We start from the raw sequence: 23522 nt of genomic DNA, 5'->3' as shown, positions 1-23522 counted from the left end.
GTTTCTGCGCATATACACAGTTGTTGAGCTGTAACCAGTACAAGGCTGAATACTTGTTATTACCACTGACAGTTGTTGTTTCTCAGCTCAGTTGGACTGTGAACACTTTTCCCTTCTCTTTTGGTGACTTTCCGTGTCCTGCAGGTGCATATGACTTCCTGTTTTTCCCAAACTCCCCCCATCACAGTTTCCATGATTTACTGTGAAGGAAGCACCAGACCACTCTACAGGCACATAGGCCCAGGTTTTTGGTAGCATCATCTCCTTGCTCAAGTCAAAGCCACATCATTCCACATACTCCCAGAGGCCCATGCCTCAGTCTTACACATGCCCTACCCTTCTGTTTATTCTCGTTGGATGTCTTTTGTCTAATTTAGTTTTCTGCTAATTGCTTCTCATAGCAGCAAAACACCATTTCATTTCTGCCATCTTCAATCCGTTTCCATCCTCTGTCTCACACCCAATTCTTTATTTATAACTGAGTAATATTTATTGAGCACGTTCACCAAAAGCTGTGCAAAAATTGTAACATGTGTTCTGCCCTTTGCTTTACTACCCATCATTTCCACCCAGCAAACAGGAATTTAGAAGAGAAAAACAACCTCAGTGGTGAAGGGCAGAGTGGGACCTCAGGTTGGGCCTGCTTGACCTTACTTGCAATGTCATAGCTCCCATACCTTACTGCAAAATTCTGGTCTAACTCTTACAGTACTCAGTCATTGGTTTCAGCAGCTCTTCCCCTTTGGACTTCAGCAGCTGACAGGGATGGCATTGGCACCTACCACTGCCATGAAAGTGTCTTCTTCCAAGTTATCAGAAAATGCCACAGTTTTTGAAGCCATCCACCACTCCTTAGCATTTTGCTCACCTGAACCGTCTGCAGGGTAGCATTGTCACTCGCTCAGGTCTCCGTCAGCACTCACTTGCTGTTGGAAGGCTTCCTGACACAGTGCTTGGATTGGAGGAGAGGTTCTTCCCAGGGACCAGTGACCCTCCCACATGGCTATTAACACCTGTCTCATCATCTGTGGCCATTCTTATATCTCTGAGAACAGGTGTTGTTCTAGCAGGGGCCCTAGAATACAGGCATCAGTCGTGGCCTTTACTGGCACATGCTTTTATATGGGCTTCAATAAATATTATCTGAATACTAGAGATACAATCTTTACACGTAGAAATAATATAGTCAGAAACTTCTTGGGGTCCTACCACACACACACACACTGAATTGGATTTTCAGGTTATGAGTTAACTCTCAGCTGATGATTGGGTGGGATCCCATGGCTGTTGCTGTCAGGCAGCAGCCAGAGCACTGCCCCTAGCTGATTGGGGACCCTTATTTGTCATTTGTCAGTCGCAGCTTCTTACAGAGGTTCTCTCTTTTCATGAGCACTAACAAAGCTGGACAAAGAAAAATACCAAATTAAATTCCATCCTTGTTCCCTTCCTTATGTCCCCCCCCCCCTTATTGTTTTTTTTTTTTTGAATTATCCAAAATTTTGGATAAGTTTTAAAAACTGTGAAAGTCTTTGTCCCACCCCCAATAATTCCGAGCTAATTAGATGGGGCATCAAGTACCTGAAAGTCTCCCCATGATTTTAATAGACAGTGAAATGTGAGAGTCCCTGGGTTACATCATCCCAGATGTCCCTTTTAATTCAGAATCTCTGAGTTCTGTTATTTTAAAGCATCTCTCAAGAGTGCTTTAAACTATGAAATGTGCCAAAAGATTTTTGCCTTCAAAGCACATGACTTCAGAATATTTTTGTCATTTTTCTCCAGTTGGCATGACTTGGGGCATCACCACACCCAGTGTAAGATTCGAATAGTCAGGGCCCAAGTTTTGCTGAGTCCCTCCTCATTTTCTTCAGGCCTGGTTTCCATTAACATTTGAGAAGTTATCTTAAAAGAACACCAACTCCAAAACTGTGAGCACAGACTCCCGCTCCAGCAGGTGGGAGAGGCTCTGATGTGAATCGGTACTGATGTGGTTTTGAATCAGAGCAAGTCTGAAAGGTTCCTTGCTTCATGTATTTCCTTTGTGTCTCTCATGGCTAAATACGGTGATTTGGGACTTTTGTGGTCAGTGCGGAGCATAACTCAGAGATCTTTCATTACAAGGATGTCAGCGACAACCCTTATTAGGGCAGATGGGCTTAGTCTTGCTGACAGCTTTAAATTACTCCCTTCTCTATTTTTCCTAATTGCAGGGCGGTCTGCCGTATTAACTGAAATCTATTTTTAAAGCACAGAGAAAGCTGGGGAAAAATAGCAATAACACCTTTTACCTAATTTTTAAATTGAAATTGGCCACAGCCAGTAGCTTTGCTTTGTGAGAGAAGCTTTACAATCAAAATCGCTGTGTCCAATTCGTTGTACAGAAGATGAACTTTGAATATTCAACGCAGATGGCATCTCAGAAGACTGCAGGGTAGGTTGAGAAACCTATTGTTGATTCAGACAGTGACATTGCATAGCATTTCTTAGCCTTCCTGGGGCAGAATGGCATAATGGGACTAGCATTTTTAGTGAGTTTTACAAATTGGAGGTGTGCAAATCCTCATGATTTTTAGCTCATTTTCACAAGAGTTATTCCTGGCTGGTGTACTGGAGTTGGTTCATTTTGCCGAGTTCTCTTTTTGCTGATTGGCTGACAATTTTGCCTTGTACTGTTGAAGGCAAAGCTTTGACTTCAGTTTTTAATGAAGTGATCGTATAGCTGCCAGTTTCCCTGGGAGAGCAACATATTGGCGGCATGGTCATGGCACCCTACATGTGGGACCTGAATGCAAGTGATGTCTATGTTTCACTTCCCGAGTGTAGACACAAGTGCTTTTTTCCTTCCCAGTTTGAAGACATTGAGGACTGGAAGTGGTGCCTTGTGTGAGTGAAGTAATGTGCCTAAGTGATATGTTACTAGCCTTTCAAGTTTTGATCTCACAGTCATAAAACCATTGATGGAAATGGACAGAAGGCAGGAACAGAGTTCAGAAGTAGTTTATTGGCTGCCAGGAGTTTCTAAAAGAACTGAAGAAACGGAGAATAAAGCATTCAACTAAAAAAACCCCATTTATTTCATTATTTGTAAGGATTTATTTATGTATTTGAAAGTCAGAGGTGGGCTCAATACTGTGGTGTAGCAGGTTAAGCCTCTACCTTTGGACTCAGTATCTTATCTTGGTGCTACTTCGAGTCTTATCTGTGCCATTTTCAATCCAGTTCCCTGCCAATCTCTTGGGAAAGCAGCAGAAGATGGCACAAATCCTTGGGTTCCTGCCACCCATGTGGGAGACCTAGAAGCAGCTCACAGATTCAGACCTTCCCAGCTCCAGCCATTGCTGTCAGTCATGGGGGTGAACCAACACATGGAAGATTTCTCGGTCTGTCTCTCCTTCTATCCCTGTAACTGCCTTTCAAATAAGATTTGAAGAGAAGAAAAGAGTTACTGAGAGAGAGAGAGAGAGAAGGAGAAGGATTTTCCATCTCTTGGTGCAGTGCCCACATATCTGCACAGCTAGTGCTGGACCAGGCCGAAGCCAGAAGCTTCGTGCAGGTCTGCCTTGTTGGTGGCTTGGGCCCAGGTACTGTGGAACATCTTTTGCTGCTTTTCTAGGTGCGTTAACTGGATTAGAACCAGAGCAGCTGGGACTCCAACTGATCTCTGCTTGGATTTAGGTGTCGTAAATCCTGGCTTAACCCACTGTGCCATAAATGCCAGCCCATCAGTGGCCTTCTTCCTGTTGTTGAGTTAGTCCCTCTCTTGCCTGTCACTAGGGTTGAACATGTGCTGTTCCCTCTGTCTGCCATTCCTTCATGCTAGCATCCCTGGCTTCTGCTCAATCTTTGGTTCAGTGCACCGTCCCTGTCACTTCTGCTACAGCCTGTCCTTTTGTTTGACTTTGTTGATTTGTCTCAGTTTTTCATCATTTATCTCCTCCACTATAATGCAAATTCTAAGACTGTGGGTGCCTGATGTGTTTCTTCTCAGCTATTCTCTTGGTGTCCAGCATGTGCCTGACCTGCAAAGGCAGGAGGTGTGAGTTGGTTTCTTTGTTATGTTGACTAGGTATGGATGCTATCATATAGACAACACACAAACCATCTAATAACGTAGATGTTAATGGAGTAAACCATCTGTCTTGACCATTGATTCCCATAGCCATGTCCACACAGGACAGTTTGTTTGGCTTTATATGGAATTAGAAGTTGTGTAGTGGAGCTCTGTGCACAGGTAAAGAATTGAGCACAACACTACGGTGAACATTTTAGGTTTGGGTTTTTTGTTTTGTTTTGTATTGTCTCCCGCTATATGACACCTTATTAATGATACACACTTAGTAAAAGAACACAGGTTGTGATGGATACTGTGTGACTTAAGTCAGCTCATGAGTCACTTTGAGTTGGTGCCCGGCAACAGGTAGTGAGGTCAGTGAGAAGAACAAAGCCAGAGGTGTGTACACACAGATCCACCCGGTGCAGTCAGAACCCTGGGGAGTGGGGAGAAAGCTGGCAAACAGCAGGTTAACTTTAGCCTGCAATGATTTCTTGCCCCTGGGAAAAAATAATTGCTTCATCTTGATGCCAAGAGGCAAATTGGCATCAGCTTAATTTGTGTGAGCCTGCCATAAACTGCAGATGGAGCTATAAAACATAGTTAGAATCAAATTAAACACATCTGTCCTTATCTAAAGGCAGGTGAGGCTAGCCGGCCGGCCGGCCAGGAAACATCAAGGTGCAATGCCGCTCACGGATTCTAACATGCAGAGTGTGGATTGGGAGCCTGCTGTCAGTGGCAGAAAGAGCAATGGAGTCTCATGGTGTCCTACCTCACTTTGATTGAGCCTTCCTTCCTGTATCGATGGTTGTCACTGTCATTTATAAAAGACTTCACAGACATATCCCTTAGGAAAGAGACAGAAGTCGTTGACTCTGATGTCCAGGAGTTGAGTGTATTTTAATCAGGATTCCTTATCTTAGCTGGTGCTTCCTTGGATTAACTGAAGTTACTATCAGACGTTGCTGTAGTATATTTAAATTGGACTTGAATTTTCCTGCAGAAAGTTTATTTCCATATAAATTATCCGTGTGCTTCTGCAGCTGTCACAGTGATACCACGTGGGTGAGCACAGAAACAATAGATGTAAGATATGAAGGTCTGGGGGAAAGTAACCAGATGTCTGATCCAAACCAGGACAGTTTTGAGAATGGAAAGGAGCTGGAATAATCACAGGGATGTCTCTGTTCCCGTCTTGCTTTGTGAAACAAGGAGCTTTCACCTCCAGTATGCCGTTAGCCTCTCACCTCCTGCAGAACATGCAGAATCTCCCTCTGGCTTCAGGGTCTCACTTAGCTGAGGCTGTCTGCAGCCAGTAGTTGCAAGCAGCGAGGGTATGAGTGCTGGCCTTCCCAGTCCCGGGAGATTCTCCCAAAGTGTGAGCTTTGTCCCTGCTCGGCTGCTTAAACCTTTGTTCTAGTGTACATGATGGGTTGAAGCTCCCTCGTGTTGAAATCTGCCTCCACTCTTAGACATCAGACCTATTTCACAGGAAGAAGATGTTTCCTGTTCCTTTTTGTTTATCAGGTTGTCACTCACAGTCAATTCTTCTCCATGCCCTTGTTACATCTTCACTTTGTTTTTGCATCTGCTTGCTGGGAAACTCAGCTGCCAGGAGTGCTATTAATAATCAGGTGAGTGAAACAGATTTTAAACTTCTACTAGCCCTGGCTAAGCCAATGGCGATTCGTTTTCATCACCTGTACCCCTGTTTGTGCAAGACCAAACCTTGCTTCCTGCTGATGTTGTCCCACCTGTCACAGTTCTATGTGGAATGCTTATCCATCTCAAGCAGATCCTGACTTCACTAGACCCCCAGTCGAATAACTGAACCTTCATCTGGAAGAGAAAGGCTCAGCCTTGATTTCCTTCCCCCCCCCCATTGGGGAATCTTGCTTGTTTATCTGTGGAGTGTTGCTGAAGGACTTCTGTTCCTTTGTTGTGTTGACCTCTGTCACTGAACATCTGAACCGCACGCATACTGAAGAAAAGTCCTCCAGTGCTGGCTCTTTGCAGTCAGTAGCTTCATGGAACATTCTCATTTTTGATGTCCTACCGACTTCTCTAACCCAGTCATTATTTTCACGCTGAACTGACTGTAATTTTTCACAAATATGGCTGACCAGTCATTCAGGCAGGTGCTGCAACCACCTGATCACAGTGTCATCCTGTCCTACCTTTCGCATTTGGGCCAAATTCGTTGTCTTTTTGTCTTCCTTTCAGAGAGACACAGTGTAAATACCACTGAAGAGTTCAGCTGCTCTGTGCTTACTACAGTTAACAATAGAAGGTCACTCCAAGAATTTGTAGAAAACTGCCTATTATGAAAAAGCTGCATGGATTTCAGGATGTCTTTGCAGCAAGATAAAAACCTTCTGTTTTCCCAGAAAACTTTGAAATATCCGTGTATGTGGAATTCTTGAAGAATGTCAAAAGAATGGGTGTGTTCTCATTCCCAAATCAATAACTTTACAAGGCAGTGCATATGAGAACAAGCCAGATTTAGCCATTACACAGTGTGTGTATACTGCAAAACCCTACATTGTGCATACTAGCATATATATACAACTGAAAGGATCTGGAAATTGCGCTAGTCATGTGTTTGGAATTAGTAGACACAATCAAAAAAAAAAAAAAAAGGGAAAAGTTCAAGAACAAAAGAGAGAAAAACATAAGCTACCAAGCACCTGGCTCTCCTGGAGGGTGATGAAGGGCACACAGGTAGCCCTGTTGGCTTTGGAGTGTAGATATGTTATGTGATTGACAACAGCCATAAACGGGAATCAACAAGATTCATCCTCCCTTTTAGAAAGCACAGTACAAAATACTATGAGTTTTCTTGAGGCAACAGAAACTTTACATAGTGACAGGACTAAGGGTCCAGAAATGTGGCCCTAAAAATCAGGACTCACTCCTGCAGCAATTTCCAGGCTTTGCACATGAGACTATATCAGATGACAGGTGTTTGGGAAAATAGGTAAAATCTTGCCAGGTCTGCTCCTGCTTTGGCCCACTCCTGCGAAAGATGCTTCTGCTGGTGTCGATGTGTTGGCACAAGCATCTGCAGGTTATCTGTTGATGCTGCCGCAGCAATTAAGCCCAGTCTGCTGACTGTAGAACTCCTGGTGGTGTACACGGAATAGAGGCCAGCCTTTCATCTCAAAGCCTGTGGAGGCAAATACACATCTTGGTGTGATTGAGGTGATAGCACATGGGTGATGTGGCTGGTCCCACTGTGCTGTGCTGTGCTGTGTTGCCCACACCAGCAAAGGCAGAGAGGTGTGGTCTTACTTGAAACTACTGATTGGCTGTTCCTGGAAAATCTCAGTAGTGGCACCGTGGCTTCCAGGTTAGTTAGCCAGGCAGGGTCGGGACTTGGGGTGCTTCCAGTGCTTTTTTTAAAAAAATTGGTGGGGATTATTTCCCCTGACTGAAACTACCTCTACAGAGGACCAAGGGAGTCCTGATCACTCTGTGCTGGGTCTGCAGCATAAGATGATGCTTCTTGCTTTTGCTCTCTCCTTTGCCTCGTCATCTGGTGCAGCACAGGTTGCTAGGGTGATCAAGCAAGGGCGATGCCACCAGTTCCAGGGCTTTACTCAAGTTTTTGTTTGTTTGTTTGTTTTGGTCATTTTCTAAGCTTGGAATACAAACTGCCTCATTTCAGTATAGCACGTGGGGCATTTGCATTCATGGCTTTGAGTCCTTTCTGACCTCAGCACTCTGTTCCTCATGCCCATCGGTGCCTTTGCTGCAGTGGCTTGCTGCTGGCAGTTCTTGGAATGAGCCACGATCCAGCTCCTCTGTGCATAGTATGCACGTCACTGCTTTCCTCCCGAAGGCTGAACTGATTCCCTCTCCTCTCTGCATCGTGAACAGCACCAGTCCCTTTAGTGGCTCCACTCATCTCTCAGTTTGGACTGCGTGTGTGCACCGTGGGTCAGTTGCTGGTCTCTGAGTTGGATCACATGTCTGTGCTGTGGGTCTGTTGCTGATCTCTGAGTTGGATCATGTGTGTGCGACATGGGTCAGTTGCTGGTCTCTGAGTTGGATCACATGTGTGTGCTGTGGGTCAGCTGCTGGTCTCTGAGTTGGATCATGTGTGTGCGACATGGGTCAGTTGCTGACCTCAGTTTGGGTTGTGTGTGTGCATAGTGAGTCAGTTGCTGGTCTCTGAGTTTGGACTGCGAGTGTGCAATGTGGGTCCATTCCTTGGTGTAATTGTAACCATTCTGCCCTCTTAACACTGCAGTTCATGATGATAAAGACTTTTTCAGTCGGGAAGATTGAGCACTGACTTGAATGGCTGGCACGCAGTAGGTGCTGGGGAACAGAAAGAGAAGCAAATAGAGCACTTCAGAGCATGGCCTAGAAATCCCATTGCCCATATCCAGCAGCTTCTCGGATGCCCTTTCTATCCGTGACGTCACCTCAGGGCATAGCTGTGACAGCTGCTTCCCGGTACCTAACACCAGCAGCCTAACATCTAGTTTCTTGCAGCCATAGTCTTACTGCTGTCCCTGATTCTGTCTCTGGTACTAGACCCAAAGTCAAACCAAGGACCCATCTGAGGTCTCTATTTCTCTGTTGCAGTTTTGGCAGCAAACTTGCCTGAGTTTATTTTCATGGAGGTGGCAGGGTCTGCTAGCATCCTGAGCTGGCCACAGGCCCAAGCCCAGTGTTCTCTGGGTGTGGAAGTCTGTCTCCCCCTGGTCCCGAGAGGAATCCCGATGGTCAGGAGCAAAGTGGGCAGCAGCCCCTTTCCTATGGTCATTGGTATAACCTAGTCTCCCACAGGCCTTTAAGTCCATATTTTTAAAATAGCAAATGTTTCATTTACCTGTCACAAAGAAAGTACAAGATGGATGAATAACTGGCAGGTGTAGGGTTTGAATCATGCAATTTAGTTTTCGTTATATCACCTACCACTTATTTTTAAGGATGTTTTTATTTTTATTTGAATGGCAGAGTTACACACACACACACACACAGAGAGACAGAGAGAGAGAGAGAGAGAGAGAGAGAGTCTTTCCTGCACTGCTTTAGTCCTCAGTTGGCCAACAATGGCCAGAGCTGGGCAGATCCAAAGCCAGGAGCTAAGAGAGCTGCTTTCTCCTCACCCACCTGGATGTAGGGGCCCAAGCACTTGGGTTATCTGTTTTCCCAGGCTGTTAGCAGGGAGCTACATTGGAAGTGGAACAGCTTACGCTCCAACCAGACCCCATATGGATGCCTGCAGTGCAGACGGAAGCTTAACTTGCCATTCCATGGCACTAGAACCCTCTCTCCTCCACCTCCATTCCTCTTAAAAAAAAAAAAACCTGGTGAGATACAGGTCCTGCATACCTTCTATGTGGAACTAAATAGCGGAATTGCTTCATTGAAGGAGTATTGGTGTGATGTGTGGCCCAGCATGCTTCAACGCCCAAAAAGTAAAAAACAATAGGGCCCAGCATAGTGGCCTAGTGGCTTAAGTCCTCGTCTTGAATGTGCCGGGATCCCATATGGGACCAGTTCTAATTCCTTCTGCCCCACTTCCCATCCAGCTCCCTGCTTGTGGCCTGGGAAAGCAGTCGAGGACAGCCCAAAGCCTTGGGACCCTGCACCCGCGTGGGAGACCCAGAAGAGGCTCCAGGCTCTTGGTTCGGATCGGATTGGCTCTGGCTGTTGCGGTCGCTTGGAGAGTGAATCATTGGAGAAAAGATCTTCCTCTGTGTCCTCCTCTCTGCATATCTTATTTTGCAATAAAAAGAAATAAATCTTTTTTTAAAAAGTAAAAACAATGATTTCTTCAAAAGATGGACCTCTGTTTCTTCATCCGCAGGTGATGTCTGTGACCCCAATCCCTGTGAAAATGGGGGCATCTGCTTGTCGGACTTGGCTGGGGACTCTTTTTCCTGTGAGTGTCCCGAGGGCTTCACAGACCCCAACTGCTCCAGTGTTGTGGAGGTTGGTAAGTGCAGCCTTAAGCATTTCCCCGCTGGGGCTTAGGGGCTGCTGGTGGTGGTGTACCTGGTGGGAGTCCTGGGGGGATGGGACGTGCAGCCTTGCTACTCGGTTCACTCCACTGTGACTCTCTCCAGCTTCTGCTTGAGTGATGTTTCTCAGTGACTGGTATTTTATTGCAAAGCACCGCAAACAATAGTTAAAATATAATGGCATAAACACACCACAGATAATGGTTGAAAATGAGATCCCTTATATATTGAGTATCAGTGTGCATTTAGAATTTTATTCCCAACTAAAGTTAAATTATCAATGTCACCATAATAATGTGTGATTTTTATGGATATCTGTGATTCTTCAGCATTTTGCAAGGTATCTAATCTGTAAGTACATATTTCTGAAAATATAAGAAAGACAGCATTTCAACTGCAATGGACTTTAAAGTCTGCAAAAGTTTTGCTTCGCAGAAGTTGATGATATTGCCTCACATGTTTGTAAAGAATCTCATTGGAGTGTAAAGATAAGGATTTCCGTAACTTCCTAATTTCCAAATAGTTCCCTGTCCAGGACACATCTGTGATTCTCAAACAATTTGAGATTCTATAAATTCACACAGACATTTTCTTTCATGGTTAAATGATGTACCAAAATTAAGTGTGAAGAAAAATAAGTAAGAAAAACTTTTGCTACCAAGAAGAGTAAGAAGATAGATTATTCAGCAGAGTAAGACAAAACATTTGTTGGATTAAAGCTGCCCCAATCCACGTAACCTTTAGAAAATCTGAGAACTACAGTGGTTTATGGAAACAGTTTTGAGGAAGAACCATAGTAGTAGCTGCATGGAGGGATGGGGCTGAGCTCCGCCACGTGTGCAGTGCACCTGCCCTAATGCCTGCTGCGTGGGGAAAGACAGAAGAGCTCCCAGCTTAGTGACCGAAAGCGTAATGAATACAGCATCACTACCTGGCTGTCCGCGGCCTCTAGCTGTTGAATCTCCGTGTGCCTGCGTTTATATGTTTTTCTTGTTTCTTATTGCATTAACGTGGATCACTTATCTGAAAAAGTTAATTACATGATTGCTGAAAGGTATTTTTGTTCACTTAATTCATTTCAGACATTCTCTTTTTTATTATTAATTATTTTGCATTATGTGACAGTTTCATAGGCTCTGGGAATCCCCCCACCCTTCCCCACGCCCCTCTCCCCTGGTGTATTCCTCCACCTTGATGCAGTATTACAGTTCAAATTCAATCAAGATTCTTTCCTTGCAAACGTATACCAAGCATAGAGTCCAGCTACTTATTGTCCAGATGGGTTGAACAGTTTCTTGGGGAGACCATCTCTGGTCCGAAGTTAGAGCTGGTAGAATATCATCACAGTCAATTAAGAGTCCCAATATAACATCAACAGCAATTTGCAACGTTATGGAATTGACATGGTTTTGAGTAACCAGTATGTTAAAAAAAAAAAGCAAGTTCTTAACTACAACCTCTGATTAGCTCATTGACATTTCAATTTTAGTTTATATACAGGACCGGCTGCTATATACCTTAAAATGGCTATAAGGTACCATTCAGCTGTCTCGTGTCTATTTCATTTTAGTATTTAGCCATTTGTTGTGTTGAAGTATAATTTTGCTGATCTTGGCAAATTTTAGGATAATCTAGACTGGCTTGTAACTCTAACAAGACATTTGTCGACAATTAAGGTGCAGAACATTTTTTTTGGGGGGGGTGTGCAGGAAAATCCTCAACACCATGGTGAGGAGTGACTAATCTTTGTGTCCCACCCAGCGAGGCATGAGCCAATCCACGCCAGCTCTTTCCTGTCAGATTCCAAGCTCTACTTTTTGTTGTTTGTCTATTTATTTTAGGTTTTTTTAGTTTGTACGATTGTTTGCTATGAGGGATTTTCGGAGCGACCCCGATACTCATTGCGAGGGAGGGTGGGGGTCCAGAGGTGGAGCCACGTTCGGACCAGAGAAAGCTCTCCTCCCTGGTCCCGAAGGACATTTATTGTTCTTCTGTTTTTGCGGACCGCTCAGGGCTTCTGGTTGTCTTTCCGATGACGTTGGTTTCTGCACGGTAGTGTTTGGACTTCTTCCATCCCCTGCGGAAGCTCCGGTTGGGGGTGGGGGACCTCAGAGTACTCGGCCTCCGAGGGCATCCAATTCCCTGTGGCCTCCTTGGCAGTTGGGATATAGTCCTTGTTGCTCGTATTAATAGTTTGTGGTGAAGGTCTGGGAGTCTTCATGGTTGGGATCCAAGCTTCCTCCTTACCACCTGCTCCACTCTGGAGTGCCCCCCTGCTCCACGCACATGACCTCCTGTTAAGAAGAGGTTGTCAGGATCGCACCCATTCCCCCTCATGCATTGGTATAGTAGTTTTGCTATTGTTTAGTGCTGCTTTGAGTCTGTTCAGACATTCTCTTTTAAAGCTTTTATTAACACACTGATGTCTTAGGGCGGCTGTCACAGTGCCTTGGAAATAAAGCACTCAGCCTTTTTGACCTAGTCCTCAAATGCGTACAGTGGAGTTGGAGATTTGAATCGGAGAGCTTTGTCCTCAGTTAAGTCTGTAAGTTTGAGAAAAATTACAGTCATAAATATCCCAAGGCAGGACGTATGGACAGAATGAGATTTCACTGTTGTATTTAATCCCACCAACTCCAAACACTGCCTGAAGTTTGTCATATACAAAGCTATGCCTCTTCGTTGAAAGACCCAGATCTAGATTCAAAGAGATGGATTATTTAAGCAATCACAAACACAGAAAGCTCATAGAATTTTTAAGCAGATTCTTACATTCTTTGGGCCGTGTTTTTAGGCATTGGTTTAGCTTTCCTTGGGTTTGCCGAAGAGTCACGTTATGAACAATGGTTCTTTAAAAAAATGAAGTGGTTTGCCGTATTCTGCTTGTCCCATGGGACCTCAGGTGATCAGCCGCTTAGAGAATTGAATTTTGCCCAGATTGTTACATATTGCTGGCACATCCGGTCTGTTCAGAGCTTGAGTTGATATGCTGTGTCATAACCCTTGCTGATATGTCTCTGCCCACTTCCCTCTCCCGTGATGTTCATATGGGGGTTTTTGGAAACATCATTGATTTGCATTTGCTGTATCATTTTAGAATAATGCGTGAGTTAGGCTAGCTCTGACTTCATGCCCTGGAATTGTAATGTTAACGTAATAGAAACATAATGTCCTAAAAGGTTAAACTATCCTTAGCTTCTTAAATGTTACCTTGCTATTGTGTGTTATAAGTTTTTATGGTCAGAAAATAAAGGGTAATTGAAAACAAGCTTTAGGTTAGTTGCTTTTTTATTTTTTTAAAGGAAACGTTACCTGCCTGTGAAATACCTCTTTTTCCATTTGATATGTCTTGCACGTTCTGAGTGAATACTGAGTATTTACTGACCAACACGGCTTAGCAGCAGTAGTGTGACATCTAGTCTACGCTGCTGCTTTCTTAGACTCAGTAGGAGGGAGCTGGAGGGAAAGTGGAGCAGCTGGCACTCAAACTGGCTCTCATACTAGATGGCTGGCGTTAGAGTCAGTGGCTTCACTCACTACACAGTAATACCATCCCATCAATGTTCTTTCTAAAAATGGAATCTCAGTTGTCATTCTTTCTTACATAAAGAATTAGGGATGGTATTTCCAGCAGTTGCAGGAGGTTTGCTGGGTTCAAGTCCCAGCTCCGGCTCCTAAGCTGTACTCCGAGAGGTAGTGGCCATGGCACGGGTAATTGGGTTTCTTCTGTCCACATGCAAGACCTAGCTTGGGTTCCAGGCTTCCGGCTTCCTGCTTCGATCCAGCTATGGCATGCATTGTGGAGTGAGCCAGTGAGTGGGCTCTCTGTGTCTGTTGGTCTGTCTGCCTGTTTTTCTCAAATGAGGAATAGATTCTGTTGGCCCTTGGACTGAGAAGATGGTGTGAAAGACTGAGAAGTTAAGGAGAATCTGGAACTAGGATAAGCATAAATGTGATGAGATGAGAACTGGGGTACGTGGGGATTTTGAGGGAGGACAATATTTGGAAAAGGAATTCGGGCTAAGTGACATTTGTTTTCCCTTGAAAATGGAAACAGTCATGTCATTATGACTCAGGAATAATACATAAAACCATCGCGAGTCAATGGCTCATAGAAATTTAAAAAATATTTAGTATATATTTAATCCCTGCCTGAAAGCAGAGGACATAAACATTGGCATTTGGTAATGAAATAATATCCATCATCACTTTCAGGGAAAGAATTAGACGTGTCTGTGTTACTGAGAAGTAGTTCATGCCGGGTTAATAACATGATTCCCACATTTTATTTCTTATGCTCTTTCTGCATCCGGTGCATGGTTGCTTTGGTTTCTGTTGAGGCTTCTCATTTACAAATAAAATAAGTAAACAAACTCACATGAAAATACTCCAGCATGTGTGGCGGTCTCCTGTCCTCTCTAGCTACTGTATCCCTTGCAAATCTGTTTCCCTTTAGTAATTGTCATTCCGGTTCTAACAAGCCCTCTGCTTCTGCGGTCTTGCAACCCTCTGGTCTCTCATCACTGCTGATCTTTTTTCATTGTGGAGAGTTGGTTGTTTGCCCTAGAAAAACACCAACTGTTGCGGGCGGATGGGCTGGGGTGGTGGTGGCGGGAAACAAATGGGAAGACGCCTCACAGATGGATGTGCTTTTCACCCCATGGGGAGCATCTGGGTGTCTCTTCCAGAAGGCTCCGAGTGCGGAGCAGTGCGCCAGGGTGACTCGGAGAGCCTCGTTAGTGATCATGAAATACCAGCATGCCAACGAGCCTGGAGTAACTCTGGGGTGGCATGAAGCTGTTTTTAGATTTAGAACTTTGGTTGCTAAATGAGGGATTTGGTACATTTCAGCTAAATTATCCACAAAGCAGATGCAATTATGGGTATTTGTCAGGTTCCCCCCCCTTAAGATTAGTTCATGGTCTAAGAAAAGATAAAAGTCATAATTGAATCTATCATTCTAGACATTATCATAATGAGAACTTTTTTTGCAGGAATAGTCCCCAGAATCTGATAGCCACAAACATTCGCTGAAAAATTTCTGAGCTGACTAAGACCAAAGGGGTTTATCTTCACAGTTATATTTGCTTACTTGTTTTTTTTTTAAGATTTATTTTGTTTTTATTACAAAGTCAGATATACTGAGAGGAGGAGAGATAGAGAAGAAGTGGAGCTGCCGGGATTAGAACCAGCGGCCATACGGGATCAAGGCGAGGACCTTAGCCACTAGGCCACGCTGCCGAGCCCTATTTGCTTACTTCTTAAAGATAAGAAGGATGAAATAAGTGTGCATATAAACAGAATTGTACAGTTACAATGACAGCCACATATCAGAAGGAAAATGTTTGTGTTTCTTTTGTGCATGTGCCAGAAAAACAATTTTGTGCTATGTTTACAAATTGCTATAATTCAGTTTATAAACTCATCAGCTTATTGATTTAAAGATGTTTCCAGTTTATGATGAAGTACAATGTTGAGAATTTGTTCTTTTCCAGTTCCAAGCTCTAACAATTGTATGTTCACTGGCATAAACATAAAAGCTGAACATCAGGAACATCTCAGACATTGCAGAGTAGAGGCAACTGCTGCTGTTCAGACAAAGGGATCGAGCTGGCAGGTGGTGAAGCTTCCGTCTGTTAGGAAAGACAGTGTAGGTCAGCACTGTAAAGCCAATTGAGCTACAGCACGTAGGAAGTTTCAACTTATTTTCATTTTTTTTTTTAAATTTGAAAGGCAAAAAAAAAAAATGGGAAAGAGAGAGATCTTCCATCAGCTGGTTCACCCCAGATGCCTGCTACGTCCAGGGTGAGCCAAGCTGATGTGAGAAGCTGAGCATTCCCTCTCAGCCGCCCGCATGTGAGGCAGACACGCAAGGACTCGAACCTTCTGCTGCTGCCTCAGGGATATGTATTCCCAGGAAGCTGAATCAGAGACAGCTTAGCCAGCACTGGAACCACTCACGCTGATATGGCATGCAGGCATCCCTAACAAGAATTTAACCACAAACTAAACACTGGCTGGATCAGAGGCAGTGCGGCCAGCACTGGAACCACTCACGCTGATATGGGATGTCCATCCTCTTCGTTGCATCTGACTTCGTTTATTTTCAGTAAGAATCTATTTCTTCATCACAGTCAAGCATAGTTGCTGGTTATTTCCATCTGGTCAGTTGCAACAGGAAGCTATAGTATCCCACGTAGAGCACATGATTAAAAAAATTGTCAAGCAGTCATGACTAGATGTAAAAATGTTGTCAACAGGGAGACTGGGATGTTAGAGGATGAGCCCAGCGGCCCTCCTGTGATCACAGTAGTCAGGTGTGAAAGACAAACTTCCCTTCAGCTTGAGTTTCTGACTGCCATGGACGATGAGAAAAAGGAGCAGTAGGTAGAGCCCTGTGGTGTCAGGCATCACCACCTGCATGGGTGAATTTATATTTTACAGAGGTTTTTATTGATTTTCCTTATTAAAAAAAGTAATAAGAAAGTTCAGAAAATACAGAGTCGACAGTGTAAACACAAGTATCATGATCTTAGGTTGTATGCACTTTGGTATCATTGCTCTGTGTCTACTGATGTTTACATGTACCTGTAGCTATTTGTATCATAGACACAATTATGGATGTGTGTGGATGTGTTCACATCTGTACACACAGCTTACATTTTGCAAAGCTGATTTTTTTATTACTTTTTTTCTTAAATATATAAAAGTACTGTATTTTCACTTCACTAAAAAGAAAATCTTCCACACAGTTATTTAAAATAGCCTTTATCACTCCATCATTTATCCTAATTTACTGAACACCTGCTTTTGGGTATTTCAGTAATAAGAGCTTTCCCCTATAAGAAGTATTTTTCAAAATTTTTATTTACTTGATTGTATTTATTTTAAGCACAGGGAGAGACCCTGCATTGCCTGTTGACAGTTCCTAAGGTATTCAGTTGCCAAGGCAAGATCAAGCTAGAGTCAGGAGTGTGGGCGTTAAGGTGGGTCTCCCAAGTGGGTGCAAAGGACCCAAGCACTTGCACTCACTTAGCTTACTCGCTGAGCTCCCTAGCCCAGCGTCAGTGTGAAGCTAGAACACAGGTAGAGCCCGGATGAGGACCGAGGCACCTCGATATAGGATACAGACATCATCCGAACAGCATATTAGCTCCTGCCCCAAAGTTTCAATTTCTCTCACATTTTAATAAGCAGTTAGTAACTAACATTTGTGTCAAAACACCTCTTCAGACAAAATTTTTAAAAGTAAATTGGATAGGTTAAATTGAGAGCTGTTAATATTATAAGGACTGTATAGCAAAGGCCTCTTTATATGATGGGAGAAACTTAATGTATTTAGTCCATTCAATCATAGAGATGCAGGTTTGCATTTATTTAATTTGTATAATATGAAGATAATAACATATTCGGAGAAGAAAATAAAAATTACTTTTCAGTCAAATATATACTTAGTATATGAAGGTTTTTTCCGCCTTTGTTTTTCACTTCAATTCTTGACTGCTGTCGTAGACCTTTATTATGAAAGAAGAAATTGAAGGCAGGGATGTGTGCATTCAATGTTGGCACATTAGAAGTGGCCAGGAGGGCCTAGCGCGGTAGCCTATTGGCTAAAGTCCTTGCCTTGCATGAGCCAGAATCACTTATGAGCTCCAGTTACTGCCCAGTTCCTCCACTTCCCACCCAGCAAAGTGTGTGTGGCGTGGGAAGGTGGTAGAGAAGGACCCAAAGCCTCAGGACCCTGCTTGCATGTGGAGACTAGAAAAAAGCTCCTGGCCCCCAGCTCCTGGCTTTGGATCACCTCAGCTCTGGCTGTCGTGGCCACTCAAGGAATGAACCACTGGATAAAAGATCTTTTTCTGTCTCTGGTTCTCTCTGTAAATCTGTCTTTCTAATCAAAATAAATAGAATCTTAAAAAAAAAAAAAGTTACCAGGAAAGGGCATTTATTTAAAGTTGAGACCAGTGGGGTGGGGATGGGTGTCAAAGACAGTCTTAATGACCTGTGGGGCATCGGCAGGCAGAAAGAGATTCAGGAGAAGTGGGTGGGAAGCTGGAGCAGTCTGGGTGAGTGGAGCCGGGGAGGTGGGTGATCCCTGCCACTCTGCCGGAAGGCAAGCCTGCAGGATGAGCGGCAGAGCACCTGTCCGCATCCCGCAGAAGGTGAGGGGACATTGTAAAACACACAGTTCACTGAAACTAAGTGTTTTTGAAATGTTGAAATCATTTGTTAAAAAAAATATAAGAACCCCCTTATAACATCTATTACAGTTCTGATTGCTACATATAATAGGCCAGAATCATGCTATTTTTTCCTTTAAAAAACTTTACTTATTCTTATTGGAAGGGCATATTTATAGAGAGAAGGAGAGACAGGGAGAAGGATCTTCCTTCCTCTGGTTCACTCTGCAAATGGCCGCAACAACTGCAGCTGAGCACATCTGAATCCAGGAGCCAGAGGTTTCTTCCAAGTCTCCCGTGAGAGTACAGGGTCCCTAGACTTTGGGATTGAAAAATACACAACCAATGCTTATTGCTTTATTTTTGTTTTATTTCAGTGAAAAAGTGAAGAGGTACCTTTCAGTTCTCTAGCAAAAGACAGAATCAAGATAAGGATGTTTGTTGGCCTAAATGCAAACTTTAGGAACATATAGCCAGTTTCAAAGATGAATGTGTGATTCCTATGCAGAGCACACTGTGAAAGCCACACGGTGCCCACGTGCTAGGTTTTCATGACAAATCCAGACCAGAAATACATCATCCAGGTCCTAGGAAAGGATGCGCTGCAGAGCTGCATTGGGAGCCATCTACATGGGAGAACAGATGTGTGGCCCAATTTGGCTGTATCAATCACTGTTTTTTTTAAAGATTTATTTTTATTACAAAGTCAGATATACAGAGAGGAAGAGAGAGAGGAAGATCTTCTGTCCAATGATTCACTCCCCATGTGAGCGCCAAAGGCTGGTGCTGTGCCGATCTGGAGCCAGGAACCAGGAACTTCCTCCAGGTCTCCCACGCGGGTGCAGGGTCCCAAGGCTTTGGCCCATCCTCGACTGCTCTCCCAGGCCACAAGCAGGGAGCTAGATGGGAAGTGGAGCTGCCGGGATTAGAACCGGCGCCCATATGGGATCCCGGTGCATTCAAGGTGAGAACTCTAGCCGCTAGGTTACCACGCTGGGCCCAATCACTGGTTTTTGCTCCCAGACGGTAGATCAGTCTTGGCACTTCAGAGAATGCCCCCAAAGGTGAGAGTTCATTGCTTATTCAGCCATGGAAATCCAGCCTTGTTGCTTCCCACAGTGGCCTCATGACCGAAAGATGCCGTGTCGTTGCAAATCACCGAAGCAGGAATGAGTTCGCTCCCAGCTCCTTGCATGCGCAGTCCTGCTGCATAGCCTCTGCCTCCGTACACAGCATGTGTCCAGTTTGCCTCTGGGGGATGGGCTGGGCTGTGAAATCCAGCTTGTTTCCACTTCACGGGTCTGGGACCTGTTGCTCTGTCTCTGCTCCTGGTCAGATCAAACAGGAAATCAAACAGCAGGACGGGCAGTTCTTTGGGTTCACCTCCTGAGCTGCTGGTGGGAGTCTTCCTGCCTTGTTGCTGGTGTGCCCCGGCTGCCCGTGCGGTTCAGCTTGCAGCTCACAGAATGCCGCTGGAGCATCAGTCACTGCAACACCACGCTGTTGTGTCCACTGCTTTCCCATGTCCATCAGTCTCCAGGTGCCCTTCTGCTGTCACTCTGTCCTCTCTTATCCTTGTCTCATGGCCACAGTGAAATAAGCAAACACAGTACCTGCTCTAAGAGCTCTGGAGAAAAGGACAGAATTTCCCTAGCACACTGATTCAAAGGGAGGCATTTCTTCCCACACAGGGGTAGAAAGTGGGAGACATGATTCTGGGGGTTCCACGGGAATGATAGTGACTAGTCTGGGGCAGTCTATCCGAGGGGACCTCTAGCATGCTGCTGAGGTGGGGCAGGGTCTCCAGCACGCTGCTGAGATGAAACCTATCCGGGTCTCACCCGAACCTACTTGATGTCTTAAAGTCTTGTCTCTGTTTGTGGCACCAGTTCCCGGGGTTTAAGCCTGCCAGCAGGCCCCGAGGTCACCAAGGGGGAGATGCCCCGGCCGTCAAAACCACCAGAGACAAGCTGGTGAGGAATCAGCTTTAGCTTCTGATTAAAAAAAAATTCTTCTCTTCAACTTATCATTTGACAAATCACCTCATTTTGTATGGGGAAAAGGGAGCCCTGTGTGTTATTATTTGAAAATTATGAGTAATGTAAGTAATGCTTGCCTAATTAGGAATGGGCCCTTCAGGAACATACTTGTTCCTGTGCTTAGAGAAAATAACTTGTGAATTGATTTTTTTTCTTTTGTAAGATTGCAAAACGGGAATCCTGTAAAGGTCTCATAAGTATCCAAGTTGGAATTTATGACAACATATTAATATTGGGTTCTGCCTCTGTGACTCTTTGTGGCTTTGCATAAAGATGGGATAACAGGAGAGAGGGATTCTAGAACCTTCTACTTTGCAAATATGTGATGGAAAGTGTCTGACCCCTTGCAGGCCATCACACTTTCTCTGTGACACCAAGACCAAGAATCTGGCCTCACAATACTTGCTTTTAAATGTTTACTTGTTCGTTTATTTTGAAAGGTGTATTTATTCATTTGAAAGTCAGTGTTAACAGAGGGAGATCTCAGACACGCAAACACATATACCCATACAAATGTTCCATCTACTGCTCACTTCCAGGGTGACTGTAGCTACCAGAGCTGGGCCAGGTTGGAGCTGCGAGCCAGGAGTTTTCTGCAGGTCTCCCACATGGGTCACGAGGGCCAAGCCCTCAAGTCTTGCTCCGCTGCTTTTCTCAGGCCATTAGTACAGAGCTGGATCAACCAGAAGACAACCATGTGATCAAGTGGGATGCTAGCTTTGCAGATGGCAGTTTTTATGCACTGTGCCACAGTGCTGGCCCTTTGTTTACAAGGCAAAGTGACAGACAGAAATCTGCCATCTGCGGGTTCACTCCCAAATAGCCACAGCCATCAGGGCTGGGCCAGGTCTAGAGCAGAAGTCAGGAAAACAATCTACATCTCCACAACGGGGTAGCAGCACACAGCTGCTTGGGCCGTGGTCCCCTGCCTCTGCAGGTGCACCAGCAAGAAGCTGCGTCACAAGGGGAGCAGGTGCGCCTCAGGATGCCAATGGCATGAGCTGCTCTTAACACACTGTGCCACAACCACAAGTCCCCTTGGCACACTGACTTTAAGGAACTGTAAACAGGGACACATTATTAGTAGCTCCCTGTGCACAAGCTAGTTTTCCTAATAGGGAAACAAAATGCTTGGTATAGAGTGGGGGAAAGCTCTCTCCTGGTGCTAGCCATCAGATTTCAAGGTAGAGATGGCTTTTGAGCTGAGATGGAAATGCAGCTCAGCTGTGGAACTTATTGAAAAGGGCACATTTAAAGCAAAAAAAAAAAAAATCCTGCATGTGATAAAGCAGAAAGCTAGGGAACGTGGGAACATTCCGGAAGAAGTAACCGTATCAGTTGCTCATATTATACGTAAGGTAATCATAGGCAGGACTTTGGAGTAAGACCAGCATGGTAGATTGCACTTTCACCATCTACAGCTTGTGGCTGTCTGCTTCCGCTGTCCTTGGAATACAGCTTTCAGGGTGACCACCGAGATTACCCCGGGAACGTGCTGCTGGCGTCCCTCCTGATAATACGTTATTGAAGTACAGTCATGGGAAGACAGTAACACAAAGCTCTCAACAATATTCAGGTCATTTTAAAATCCTACCTCAGCTTTTCTTCTGAGGATTAAATTTGTTTTAATCGCACTGATTTTTCTATTACTCTGCCTCCAAGATAAATCTAGTTTCCAATTCATTAATTATTTTGATTATTTTCCTTAAGGATTGGCCTAATGGGTAGTTTATCTAGAAATGGCTGGCTGATTCCCCAAACTAGAATTACCAACCAGAATTTAATTATCGGAATGTCCAAAGGGCACTGTCCAGAGGACCCTTTGGAGGCTAGAATTGTCCGTTGATGTGGAAAATGCCACAAGAAAGCACAAAGCCCTCAGGTGCAGCTGCACGCACAACTGAGGCAGGTGTTTTAGGACAAACACGAGAAGTTTCTGAGCATGGACGTCACTCATCTACACATGAAAGCCACGAACGAGAGAGCCTCAGCTGAACAGGAAGTCGAGACTCCGAGGACTCAGATGTTTGAAGTTGTTGCCCTGGCCACAGCCCTCCCACACCGCCAGGCTGCCCTTCCTACTCGCTCATCTCCCCAACCCCACTCGGGACCTCCACATTCCATGCCGTGCCCTCATTTTCCCCAGCCCATGTTGCCCTCGGGCAGGAAGTAGACAGCATGTGCCCAGTGCTTCAGAAACTGGTCCAAGGTGCCATGCAAAGCGGAAGGAGGAAGGGCAAACAGAACTAATCCATGACTTTATTAACTTGTACGGAGTTGTGTCCACAGTTCAGGTTAACAGCCCAAAGGAGTCAGGTAACGTGGTCATCTTGGTTTGTGCTACCTAGGTCACGCCTGCAGTACTGTGTCCATGTGCATTCTTTCTTATGTATCTAGGAAAATGGTGACAGTTTTGATGTTCCCGATGACCAAGTGTGTGAATAGCCAGCATGTCAACGACAGGGCCACGTGATTGTTCTCAAGAGTCAGCTCTGGGGGAGAGAGAGAGGCACAAAGTGTTGCTTTGTGAGATGAGGATTTTTGTTGCCACTGACAGTTGTGAACTTTAGGTAGATTTTGTTCGGCTGGATGGACTAAGTGATCGTTAGGCCTGGCTGGGGTGTTACTCTTGCGTTTTAAAAGTTGCTTGCATCTTGTGTTCTCAACAGGCTGTTTAGAAGCTTGAAAGTTAACAGGGTGCATCCATAATTTAAAGCAATCTAAATGAAAAGGAGAAGGCTCCCTGAATAGCCCTGCACCTGTATTTAGTTCCATTGCCTTAAAGCTGGATGTGTCCGCTTCCAAAGCAGTTGAGCTCTTCAAAGACGCTCCAGTCAAGGGAAGATGTAAGCAGGGAGGAGACATTTTCAAGGTCATCTGGTTAACACCCCTGTAGGTGCACTGATGGTTTTCTCTTTTCAAGCAGGCGCTAATGATTCTGAAAAGGAAGCATTTAATTGTAACTACCACTTCAGTGACCAGGAAAAAAAAAGTAGGAAGCCTCTTCTATAGTAGTCTTGACCTCCCCGTTGAAGTCACAGGCACATTCAACAGTCAAGCTTTATAGGCAGCTGATGGCTCGTGGTGTCCTTGGAAGAACTAAAAACTGCACGGGAAAAAAAAAAAATTTCCTCTTGACCAAAAAGAAAGATTCAACAGAAAATTCTTAACTCTCTTCAAGGGAACCTGCTCACTGTTTCTCCACCCCCTTTATCTTTTGAGTTTTGAAAGAGATTTTAATTAATTAAAATGCATGTGTCTGCATTCTGGG

General features: G+C 44.5%; 1 protein-coding gene across 2 annotated transcripts in view; it reads left to right on the top strand.

Moving 5' to 3' along the window:
- The window catches only part of EDIL3 (EGF like repeats and discoidin domains 3), a 287743-nt gene that overhangs the window by 72332 nt on the left and 191889 nt on the right, over window positions 1–23522 (top strand). For both annotated transcript variants that reach the window (XM_004586218.2, XM_058656184.1), the window contains exon 2: window positions 9879–10007. In XM_004586218.2, coding sequence (XP_004586275.2) covers window positions 9879–10007 — 129 coding nt within the window. The remainder of the gene's footprint in view (window positions 1–9878; window positions 10008–23522) is intronic.

The sequence above is a fragment of the Ochotona princeps genome, chromosome 28, assembly GCF_030435755.1.
Source record: "Ochotona princeps isolate mOchPri1 chromosome 28, mOchPri1.hap1, whole genome shotgun sequence".
NCBI classification, from domain to species: Eukaryota; Metazoa; Chordata; class Mammalia; order Lagomorpha; family Ochotonidae; genus Ochotona; species Ochotona princeps.
This window is presented reverse-complemented; position numbering and strand designations above follow the sequence as displayed.